This window comes from Rosa rugosa, chromosome 3 (genome assembly GCF_958449725.1).
Source record: "Rosa rugosa chromosome 3, drRosRugo1.1, whole genome shotgun sequence".
Taxonomy (NCBI): domain Eukaryota; kingdom Viridiplantae; phylum Streptophyta; class Magnoliopsida; order Rosales; family Rosaceae; genus Rosa; species Rosa rugosa.
Window position 1 is genome coordinate 21,306,065 of NC_084822.1, and position 12,579 is coordinate 21,318,643.

The following is a 12,579-nucleotide window of genomic DNA, read 5'->3' on the forward strand; positions in this document are numbered from 1 at the left end:
AAAGTTCCGAGTTAATATAAGAAAGTAGATGGTCCAGAAGAAGCTGCTGATGAGCGACTACAGAGCATTAGTTTTGAACCTTGATGCTTACACATCCACGTGTTTATTGAATCTATTGAATCTATTGTCATAGTAATATATACGTATTTATGCACAAAGGAATATGGAAAAGAACAAACATTATGGATATTTCCTTTTCGATTTGACGTATGTATGTGAAGGATTTGAATGGCAGATATCGTTAACTAGAATTTGTTTCATTTGCTAATAGATCTATATAGTTCATGAATACACCACTTATAAACTTGGGATCCAAATCATGTCTATGTACTGTCATGATGATGAGAGTCGTTGGTTTTCTCAGTCACTCTTAAAAGATCGTACTTCTTCGACAAAATCATTTAAAATATATCAAATAAATCAACCAAACTCACATGGAAATGTTGCAAAAAGTGGTGAGTCTCTATCTGCTACAATCGGATTACTTACGTTATTTTTTGCAGACATACTAGTTAAAACATTCAGAAAATAAACGCAAATAGGAGAAAATTTGAACTTGTCCAAATTGATTTTGACGATTAGGCCGGAATATTCACATATTGAAAGCCTATTTAGACGGCACATTTACACGAACATACAAGGATACAAGGTCTGTACCAGCCTCGTTCATTATAAACTCCACCCCAATACCCATAGAAATTTGACGCCTTACCAAACGCTCTTTTGATAACTGACGTCACCATCGAACTTTCGAAAATGTGTCCCATCACATACCCTGCGCATAGAAGGAAGACAATTCTATACTTCTATACACAACGAAAGGTCAAATTCTTTTCGTTTTTTTAGTGGCAACATTGGTCCCAATTGGTCATTTGATAGTTCATAATAATCAGGACCCAAGAAGACGTCAAAGATGTGATGTGCACAAAAGAGACCCATCACCAGTTCATCCATGAACTTGAAAAGTTTTTCTAAAATAACACGAGAGTACTATGGGATAAGAAAATGCAAAAGCTGCTCTGAATGTGTCATGAAAATCAACAGGCTACATGACAATAACAGTTGTAGAGTTCAGGTGCTTTCCAGTGTTGGTTCTTTAAATAAAGAGAGAAATTTCATTGTGCCAAGTACATGACATTCCACTATCATCAACTCTTTCCGTCTCTGACAACTCAACTCATAAAAGTGACTACATAATGAAATCAGGTAATACAATCTAAATTGAAATGTGCTTCCACCGACCAAAATTCTTCAACGAAAAATTCTATCAAGTTATAACACGTACCTTCTACAGAAAGGTGAAGTCAAAAATGGGGTTTGCTAACTTTCCAGTATTGTTCAGGGATGAAAAGAAGATTCTCTAGAACCACTCTTGATAATCAGCTAAATTTACTCTTTCACCTCTATCTTCTTCAAGTTCTTAAACTGATCACCGAGTTGTGATTCACACTTGGCGTGAGCATCTGGAGTTAAATTCTTGAGAAAAGACTTGCTCAGCTTAAGGGTTGCTATCATCTGAAAAATCTTCCCGCAAAACTTGCGTACTTCAGCTCGTCTCGACTGCTTTTCTGGCATATTTGTAAGCAATTGCTCTATCAACTGACAGAGTTTTTGCAGATGGCTTTTCATAATATTCTTCAAAGCTTCCTGGCCGCTTCCATCAGATAAGCCAGGGGACTTCAATATTTCACTCACCATATCGAGTGCTTCTACTCGCCGAAAGTCTGACTTTGAACTTCCGCATTTCTCCAAAAGGAAGCCAAAGAGATAACGCCCTATCCAAGGCCTTCTTCTAAATATTTCTTTCAAAAATTCAGATTTGATTTGGGACTTCTTACTATTGAAATATTCGACCAGAACACCCTGGAAAATATCAAAAACTCTCTGCAGCTCAGACTCTGGAAAATTTCTTGCATCAATGATCTTCAGAATCCAGAAGGTAGAACTCTGTGCAAGGGAAGCAATCATTTTCTGTCGGTTCCAGGAGGCCGACTGCTTCTTCTTTGACGGGTTGGCAGCAGATTTCTTTCTCTTGATTGGTTTTGAAGCCAACTTCAAATTTCTTTGCAACAAAGATTCTAGAGTAGATAGTTCCACATCTTCACCCTTGGGATGGTCCTTTGCTTTAAATATTTTCTTTTGCAGAATTCCCCATATACGCTGTCCAAGCTGTTCACTACTTTCTGCAGTATGCGGTTCAGCAAACGCGCGAGCCAAATTTGAGTAAACCAACAAAACCTGTGGCTTATCTGTTCAATCAAGAACCAGAACCAAAAAACCAAAAGGACAGCATTAGAAAAGAAAAATTGAAAAACTTCATCACATACTTGATAAATATTAAAGGCACTTTCTGCATTGCAGCTAATTTCAATACAACACACTTGCCTGGATTTTCATGCAGGTAAATTTCTAGCAAAGAAAGAACTCGAAGCTTAAACAGCATGAGTTGCTGATGAGCAGTGTCACCCCCAGCTAGATTCTTTCGCTCTTTGAAGATCCGTGCAAGATAAGTATCCATCCGGAACATTGCATCATCATCCATCCCTCCATCTGATTCATCAGAAGCGTCAGGAATTTCCATGGGAACTTCCCCAACAGCCTCAGAGTCAGCCTCAGAGTCGGCCTCAGACTCGTCTGTCTGCTCATCACTGTCACCTGTTTCACCAGTCTCAGCTCTATCAATGACCTCATCTTCTTCAATGTTAAGAAAATCTTCATCTTCGTCATCGTCAATGTCTTCACTATCAGCATCCTGATGTCTAGCAGGTTTCAAATTCTTCCTAATGACCCTCAACATCCGCAGCAGACCATCATCCGTGATGTCAACACAGAAGTATTTAAAGACCTGCACAAAATGGATGCAAAATATATAATTGTGTAAAATTTAGCTTGGAATAGTGTAACTTTTCCGGCCAGACACTGTCCACATCTATAAATGGCCAGACACAGTAACATTATTTCCAAAATCTACACCTTCATGCAATCTAGTTTATCATAGTATCTGTGTTTATAAAAGGCAAAAACGCATTGAAGTATCACTGACAACGCATATAACTCAGGGAACTGCTGTCCAACTACAGAATAATTCGCACCATAAAATAAAATGCCTAGAAATGTAAAACTGGAACCATATTTTGAACATAGCATATTTGTAAAATTTTAAAAGCCAGAAGCCAAAAATCTCAATGTCATACCTGCTCAATAGCAGTTCGCATAGGAGCTGATGACTGTGGCAGCAATGAAAGCAATGTATCCACAAGAACATCCATTACTGCAGGAGCGTCATCACCATCTAAGTTGTCTTCTCCACAGGAATCAACAAGATCAAAAACGGGGAAAGCCTTTTTACAGCATATAATAACCTCAGACACCGCTACTAAGAATTCTTTCGGTCGAAGGAGCATTTGCAAAAGCAGCTGGATGAGCAAGTATCTTAGTGCATGCAACCTATTTGCCTCGCTGCTAAGCCCACAATTCCTTTCCTGCCATCATCAAAGCATTTAGTAAGTGAAGATAGAGCAGCTAAGCAACTGAGCTAAAATAAGATGCTTATATATGAAACTTTTTTCTTTTGGTCAACATATATAAAAATTGAGTTCAAGGTAGTTTTGCAATACTAGGCTAGAAGGCTACAACACAACATGAATGGGAGCCATCCAAGACATCAGCATGTACCGTATTATGAATATTATCTTTGGACAAAAAAATTAATAATTTTTTTTTTTTTAAGAAAAAAAACCACTTTTAAACCTCAACCATTTCCAAGTTTTTAGACATGCAAAAATTGCCACATTATCCCTCCACTCTATAAGTGGAACAATGTTCCAGATGCTTAAACTCGAAATCAGCCCTCCCCTCCCCCACAATATGTTTTGACTTAAAAAGGGTGAAGAAAGTACCTCTTTAGAAAGTGAAGTTTCCATCGCTTGCAATTTTTTCAAAGTGTTTTCTTCCTCGGTATCCAAAGGTCGAAAGAGAGAAATTGAAGGAATGTTGCACAAAGTGCTAAGAAACCGCATAAAATATGAGCCAAGATCATTTGACTCGAGTCGATTTGGCAAACCACGTGGACCTTCTCCTTTCTGAGAATTTGCCAACAGTAACTGGAGCTGCTCAATACACATCCTGCAAAGAGCACTTGAGGCGGCTGCTTTTGGCCACCGAAATTTCTCTTGTAATTCAAAGGATGTCACTTCAGTGCCAAGAGATGCAGTGAACAAACCCTGAACAGCTAGAAACTTCAAAATTTCTTTTTGAACCCTAAACTTAGCTTCTGGTTCTAGCTTTAAATTTTTTAATATACAGGGGAGGGATTCCACTATCCATGTTTTCAAAAAATCAGAATTTCCCATTGCAACAGAGTCCTTGTCTTCAATAGAACCTATCTCAGAATTGTCATCTGTTGTTATACTCTGATCTGAAGGTTCATCAGAAGCGTGACTTTCATCCACGAACATGTTCAACAAGTTCTGAATAAACAGCATGCAACCCGATTCTGTTCTGAAGTCTGCCATCAAATCCTTAACTGTTTTTGTTCGTGTGATACAATCAAATCTACCATTGCTGTGTTTCTGTAGAGCCATAATGACAGAAACCCTTCTGACATCATCATCCCCGACCCATTCTGATAATGTCTTGATAAAATTTTGCACAATTTTCTTGAGCCAAGCATCCATTGTTGGAAGTACATCAGTCATGCACTGAACGACTTTGTAAGACAAACAAATTGGTATGTAAGAAGCAGGCAACCTCGGTAGGAGAAGAAGCAGAACATCAAAGGCCAAGTGTTTGCGATCATGGGACGATGGGAGAAGGGATCCCTCAATAATCACCTCGCAGAAGCACTGGAAATTCTTTGCAATATCTTCATCAGAGGAGCTAGACTTGCGATTCTTTTTGTGCTTCTTTAAGGAATTTGAAATAGTCAGTGCATCTTCAGCCTGCAAAACTCTATCTGGCAACAGAATATTTACTAGAACAGGCCAAACATTGTGAATGCGTGGCTGACAGAAGGTAGATTCCTGGGATAATCCAAAAAACACATGTTTAAGAATATATTTTCTAATTCTAATTTCAGACATGTATAAACACACCACATATGGATCGTACACAACAGCATAAACAAACAGTACCTTTAAACTATTAGCAAGAGAAGATAGATGATCAGCAGAGAACAGTTTGTTGGGAACAAATGGGTCTGGCAGAAGTTTCCCAAATCTTGCACTGTCCACAGAAACTTTTTCTCCAATTTTCAGAGCCAAAAGCAAAGCATCAGGATTTCCAATTTCAATAGCCCCTTCAAACCATTCATGAAGTCCTGGAGCCTCTAGAACATGAGTCAACAAAGCTTCTTGGGGCAACTGCAAATATGGAATGCACATCCTGAAAGTATTAGGACTAGAAGATGACACCGCAAGCTTCCTACTTGACATCAAAACATTAGGACTAGAAGATGATACCACAAGCTACCTACTTGACATCAGAACTAATCAGGTAAAAAGAACTAAAGGGGGAAGGAGCCAAAACAAAGCAGTGGAAACCAAAACAAGAACCCCTACAAACATTCATTCTCTTTCTCCCTGTGTTCGCCACCTTATTAAAGGGCCAACAGCTTTGGGACCTAGTGGTGGAGAGGGAGCAAAAGAACATTAGAACGCTCGCAAAGCTTTATAGCAAAGGGAAGGAAGGTTGACTTCAATCCAATCGGCATTGAGTATCTTCCGCATTTACTATACCTCTCCTTTTGAGATTCCTTATCATGTGGCAAAGAGGTTGGAGAGGCTAAAAGAGAACTCTTGCAAAAGGGGTATCATGATCACATGTTAAGTGGGAATTAGTGGGTCAAGTGGAGCAAAAAGGAGGTCTGGGTTGGAAACCTTGGTAAAAAGGATAGCTGTGAGGATTCACTCCAAAGACCTTGCAACTAACAAGGATAGCTAGATCTGATGATATTGTAGAACAAAAAATGCTTTCCTTCTCATAGAAAGCCTTCTAACTCTTAAATTCTTGAACTTGGTTTGAACTACAAGCATGAATGTCCTATTTGAGGACAAACAAGAGACATCCACAATCAAGCTTCTGCAACTGTGCTATTAATCTAATGTATGGCTTCAGCAACTGTCTGACCAAATCAAGGGCCATTTAAATTTAGTTTTTCAGCCTAACTTCGGATGCAAGTACATGGACAAATACCCGAAGGCTTATTACAGTCATTATACGATGATTGGTGAAGCATCTGGAAAGCAGAATACAATGAAGTGTTTTACATCTCTGATAAGACAATTTATAGCCAAGTTCCAAGTTAAGATCAGGTCTAGACATTTGAAGAAAGACAGCCTAGTCTGAGTGCTGAAATATTTAAGTCCAAGGACTTGACGCAAAGTTATCCAGAAATCAACTAAATCCGGATTTTGGTTGGCAATTCACACAGTTCCTCACATAATTCCTCAGGTTACCACTAATAACTACTTTCTAAAATAAAATAAATCCAATCCAAAACTACTAACAACAAAATAAGAGTGGAAAAGATCAATAATTGTATTATAAGTCAATCATTAAGTTACTGAGATAAGATCAGATGATTGAGAAAGCGTTTCCTAAAACTTTCTTGAATTTCTAGTTCATTTGGACATGTCAACAAGCCAAAACACACTATAGAAAGAGGGTGTCTGCCACAAGAAACAGGAGGTGTACAATACAGTAAGGTTTATGACCTAACCAGTCATATGACATGCAGTCCAATTATCTAATGTATTGCGTTCATACACCAAGTCTAAAGAGTAGTCCTTACTCAATGAGTTAAAAACAATAATTCATCATCAGTATCAGCTCATAGTAATCATATAGAAACCACATTGTGATGGGCGTGATTCCCATAATTTATTGGTGATGAAATGCCAAACAAGGCATTAGATAAAGAATATAGTATTTTTTTCAAACAGAATTCTTACCTTTTCAATCAAGTCTAAAATAATTGATACAGCAGGCTCTTGCAAGTATCTCTTCTTTGATGCAAGAGCAATGAGAAGACTAGTGAATTCCTTTATGTGCGGAGTATTTCTGTCAGAAATCCACTCCTCAGCTAGTCTTCCTGATCGTCCAAGAGCACCATAAGCAAATAAACGACCCAAAAGACGATCCCTTTGCTCCTGCAATGCCAAGAGGAAGCAATTTATTTAATTCTATGGGGGAGTCAGCAAGTGGAACAAAGAATTATTGGACACATATAGATAAGATCGTGCCTACCTGACCCTTCATTGATGAAGTGACCTCTAAGAAATCAACTATGAGTTTCAGCAATGAGTCCACCTTGATGCTGCGAATGGTACTTACTAAAATAGTCAAACCTAATGCAAATCCTTGTCTTGCACACTGCAGAAGAAACAAAATCATGCATACGTAGAAAGTTAGCCAATTATGCTCCATAAGCAGTTTCATTAGGTTAAGGAAATTGTGTTTAACGACATCATGTCTAAAGTCCGGCACAGCAGCTCAAGGATGTTCTAAGGTGTTTGAAAACATCCATTTACTTCTAAAATCATGCACAAGACCATCAGGTTAATAGCAGAACACATTAATATCCACTCTTAAAGTCATATAAGAAATGTCATAAAATTACAGAAAGTTCTTTAAAGTCATGCCAAACCTTACATAATTGAAGTTCATAAACTAAAATATTGTTACAACCATGTAACAGATCAAAATGACAGCAATGTATCTACACAAAGTCTGCTCTGTGGACAAATTTAAAAGCCAAGTAACCTTTTTAAACAAGTAATACAACATCCCACAGAATTGAACTCTATATCTTTAAGCACAAATTAATATGTCCTTTTCTTGGGATTACAACAGTGCCTAAAAATATAGAGTTCACAATATAGAGTTCAACTCTGTGGGATGTTGAACTCTATTTAAGCACAACTCGGAAGTATGCACTTCATTCACTCATGTTCATTCTGGCAATACACTGATGCTCAAGAATTGAATAATTTTCTAGAACAACTCCTTCCTAATATTAGCTATCATCTGGTGAGACACAGTAGGTGGTGTGGGGGGACCTCTTCCAAACAAAGTTTAAAATATATACAGCCAAGAGTATGTCAGTGACTAAAGACCCAATCATAGTTAAAAGAACTACGATAAATTCAACCAATCACTTTTTAAGCTTTTGTAAAGAACGGAACCAAATTGCTAGTATGCAACCAATGGAGTTGCAAACTATTTATTAAATAAACTCACAGATAGAATCAGACCAAATCATATGCCTGGTATAACTACACTCGGTGTCAACAGCAACCGATGCTTCTCGGTTGCATTTTGGTAAAGGTAACTGTAATGAACTTCAAGTCGCGAAAATAATCCAATTTCAAATAGCAGAATCCAAATTTAGTGCCTATGCTCGAAAAGAATGAGACACTTCACATTCAAGAGAGTCCTAAATCACAAAAACCATTACAGAAATCATAACTAATGTAAGTAAACAAAAAGCTCCAAAACAACTCTGATACTTGAAAACCTCCACTCAAGGATGCTCCACTCCATTCTCACAGTCAGAAAAGCTCAAATTTATACCACAACCATAAGCAAACAAATACAAAACGAAATCGAAAACGAAGACGAAAACTGAAAACTGGAAACAAATGAGAGAAAAGAATAACCTCTCTTGATGAAGAAACACCACGAATGAGCCTCCGCAGAGCATATCTCAACGACGGCGCACAGCCATTCAAGCCATCATCCTTCTCGGCCTCCAACTTGACTCCACCGCCTTCAACCAACTCCTTATTCTCAAGCCCTTCATAAGCTCTCTGCACTTCCATCAGCTCCGTCGCCAAAGCCTCCACCGCCGCTTCTCTCACCGCGGCATCACCAGAAGCCAAGTCCTTGAACACGCCGACATGGAACTCCGGAAGAAGAGGAGCTCCGCCGCTAGAAGAAGAAGCGGCTGCGGAGGCGGCGGGTGGCTCGGTGGTTTTCAATTCCACTACATCATCCGTGGACGGTGGTGGTTTTGGCGCGGCGTGGAGGCGTCTCTCTTTGTCCATAGCTTTTCGCTTCTTCTGTTTCTCCATGGGTTTGACGGTGGTGGAGGTCTCTGCGTCCATTGGTTTTGGGGGTTTGGTTTCTTCAGAAGCTTTTCTTTTCTTCTGCCTCTGGATAGGTTTGAGGGCATTCGATTCTACCTCCATTTGGTTCTGAGCTTGGTTTGGCTTCAGTGCGGTGTGGGCGTCTTTCTAACTAGTTTCTCTGACTAGGTTGGGAGACAAGGCCGTAGTGCATTAGGGCAACACGCTATGGCTGCCTATATTAAATCAAAAAATATTATATACGGTTTTATTTATATTAACTACACTCCAAATTATTATTTTCATTATATTAGTGTAAATTGTAAAAAATCAAAACATTTTCACTTAATATTGTGTGTTTTTTGTGTCTCTCATTCGTAGTGGCATAGTGGTGAGGGTGGGTGCGGATCGGCCCAGATCGGTTTTGGGCCAACACCGCATCCGACCCGTATTGTTCAGTGGGCCTAATTTTTGGATTGAAAAATAAATGTTAATGGGTAGGGTCGGTGACTAATTTTCAGGTCGACCTGGTTCGATTTTGATTGATCGGCAGTCGTCGGTAGGCGTTGTTGGTCATCGTCCTTGGTCTGCGGCGGTCTTCTAAGTAGTAAGTAGAGATGAGAGGGTCGAGACAAGAGAGATGAGAGAGATGAGACTTTGAGAGAGATGACGACCTCAGTTTAATCTTAGGGTTTTCTTCTACTAAGTGGAATCGGGTGCGATAGGGTTTAGGTGTAACCAGATTTCAACCAATGACAATTCGACAACTATTTAAAAATATTATTAATTTAAATAAAAATTAAATATTTAATTATTCGGCCGGTTCGGTTTTTGTTCAATCGATTCAGAGGCTAAACTCGATCCCGAACCAGAAAAATCTGGTCCAGTTCCAAAAAGTGACTTTTTCTGCTGTATTTAATCCGGTTCGGTTTATGCCATGCCCTATTAGTGGCAATAAGTGATAGAACCTGCTTTCGAATTCACCCTCAAATCCGAGGTGGTCCTGCGAGGCCCACTTTTCAAGAAAATTCTACAAAAAATTCGGCAAAACTTTCCCAAAAAGTGGACAACTCAAACCTGTAAAACAAAAATCCACACTTTTATACACATTTTCCCTCATCTCTTGGAGCCAACCTACTCCCCACAAATAACCAATAACCAACTCCACCACAAGAACAACATACATTAATATAAATCCAAACCGACGATTAATACTAGCATATCCAACATTTCAAGTCTACAACAACATATATAATCTCCATGAAATTCTAAAGTCGGTTCATAATCCCATATTTTTCAGACATCTAATAATTAACATCTCATGGTTATCAGAGCATTTTAAAAGAAATATAAAAGAAATTACATCAACTAGGTTAACGGGTAACCTACGAATAAAAGATGGCAGCGGTGGTGCTAGGTTTCAACTCTTAAAGCCGAACAACAACTTTGCGAACTGGACATTTGAAACCAAAGGGCCCAGAAGAAAGTATGCAAAAACGTTAGCGTGAATGGACAAAAATAATTAATTTGGAAAAATAAGAAAAGAAGAATTCTTTAATACTTTCCCAAATTTACATCTTTCTTAAAAATAAATCTTTAGTACTTTCCCACATTTACATCTTTCTTAAAAATCAATACATGCAATAGCTTAAGAAACACTTTTCTTTAAAACTAAAAATATTGTAAAAACAAAACAGCCCCGCTGGTTAAACGTAAAAATATAGTATGGAGAAAGAAAGGTCACCATACGGTAAAGAGAGCCTCCTAGGCTCTAGTAATAGCCTCTCAGGCTAAGGGATCGACTGCAACCCACAAGATGTTGTGATGAAAAGCAATAAGCTAGCTAGCTAGAAGTAAAATATGACAACCCAAGTATGGTGAAGAAAATAGTTTTAAAAACCAACATAAAACGTTTCCTAAAAAAAAAAAATCTCGTACAATTAGATAATTAAATAATCGCGAACCACAGCACGAGTACGATTCCCAATCGCACTCGGAGGACTTTAATCAAGATCGTTCTTGGAAAAAAATGGCAATAAATGCGATTAATAAATTTAATCAGATTTCTCAATTTGCTAAATATAATTAAGCGAGATTCACGAAAATCCATAATTTAAATCCATCATCGCATTTAAGAAATTCCTCGGAAAACTCAACATCATATAATATCCAACGCATTTTCAATTCCAAAAGATTAATCCAAGTAATAATTCACACTTCATTTCCAAAACCAAAACACATGTCCAAAACATAAAATGATATTTACGAAAAATAATTGCATGCATATTTAATTTTTAAAATAAAAGTCCAGTCACAGTATACGGCTATGCCTGCCGTCGTTAGAATTCTCCTCGTGTGGGATCTCCTCATGTCCCGTACAAAGCAGCACTCATGAACAACCAAACCGAAGATTTATGCAATAAATCATTACCCGATAAGAATCATAAAGCCACCAGAGAAGCAAGCCTCCCCCCCCCCCCCCCAAGAGTTTTTGCCTTTCCATTCCCCTTCAATATAATAAAAATGTCACATCCATATAGCATATTTTGTACCTTAACCAAACGTTACATTCCCATCTAATAATTGCGCCATAGAACATACCCAAGCACACCAAAAAACCAAGATCAGGTACATCAAAAGACCTACTAACCCATGAATCAAACATATCTCACCAAGAAACAAATCACTAGAATTCAGGAGGATATATATATCAGTATTAATTAAGCCAATAAGGCTTATGGTTAAATTTTAATAAACTTACAATTTTCCCTCCCTTTATATAATTCTATAGTAATGGGATAAAATAAAAAAATGACAAAAGAGTAACTATAGAAGTAGAAAACCTAGGAGGATCAAACGTCAAGCTTCTCCCACGTTCAGTAAAATCAAAAGCTGATTTGCAAATATTATTCTCCCTCCTCTAGACCCTGCAGAAACTGCTTATTGGTAAACAAAAGGCGAAGATCTCCTCAAGCAAAAGTTCACCAACAGAAGTCAACTAAAAAGGTGTGTATTACCTCTATCAAATTTCGAGGATATCAATTTAACTTTTCCTTTCTTTTTTTCGTTTAGTTACCTCTTGATTAAACTAAACAAACAAGAAAAATCATATTGCAGATGGAGAAGGGATGGAAGGAGACAGCGTTAGATAACTAAGAATGTTTCCTCTAGTTTTGGTAAGATTCTTAACTAATTGTTCTTAGGTTCAACTGGTTGTTATCCACAATTTTTGGGATTGTTGTTTTCATGTTTGATTACACATATGCAATGTGGTTGATGAACGATGAAGCAGATGGGAATGATTGGTATGCAAAGAAGAATTCATTTTTAACACATAAGGTAATCACCAATTGAAAAACAGTGCAGTCACCTTATTTTATTTTTGCTATCAATCTATCATTAAGCGATTTTGTACTTCTTTTTCTTCTCCAAATCAAAACGAAAGACTTTAGTTTTGTTTATGGTTGAGAGGAAGTTGATAGAGGACAATTAAGGGAAGAATACTCATCTCATT

At 37.9% G+C, this 12,579-nt stretch overlaps 1 protein-coding gene across 1 annotated transcript; it reads right to left on the bottom strand.

The window, feature by feature from the left end:
- Positions 1-1,076: 1,076 nt before the first annotated feature.
- On the bottom strand, positions 1,077-9,286 carry LOC133736334 (rDNA transcriptional regulator pol5). Its single transcript, XM_062163791.1, has 8 exons — positions 8,658-9,286; positions 7,246-7,371; positions 6,951-7,148; positions 5,133-5,360; positions 3,900-5,021; positions 3,195-3,482; positions 2,386-2,845; positions 1,077-2,249 (listed from the first exon to the last, which is right to left on the bottom strand). The coding sequence occupies exons 1-8, from the start codon at positions 9,186-9,188 to the stop codon at positions 1,390-1,392; spliced, it is 3,813 nt and encodes a 1,270-aa protein (XP_062019775.1). The 5' UTR covers positions 9,189-9,286; the 3' UTR covers positions 1,077-1,389.
- Between the last annotated feature and the right edge of the window lie 3,293 nt (positions 9,287-12,579).

What these genes read in the sequence shown, in the direction of transcription:
- LOC133736334 (XM_062163791.1), bottom strand. Translation starts at nt 9,188, where the DNA reads ATGGAGGTAGAATCGAATGCCCTCAAACCTATCCAGAGGCAGAAGAAA. An exon ending in CTTCATCAATGAAGGGTCAG is followed by an intron (nt 7,149 to 7,245) that starts GTAGGCACGATC and finishes TTGGCATTGCAG; the next exon opens with GAGCAAAGGGATCGTCTTTT. An exon ending in CTCTTGCTAATAGTTTAAAG is followed by an intron (nt 5,022 to 5,132) that starts GTACTGTTTGTT and finishes GGATTATCCCAG; the next exon opens with GAATCTACCTTCTGTCAGCC.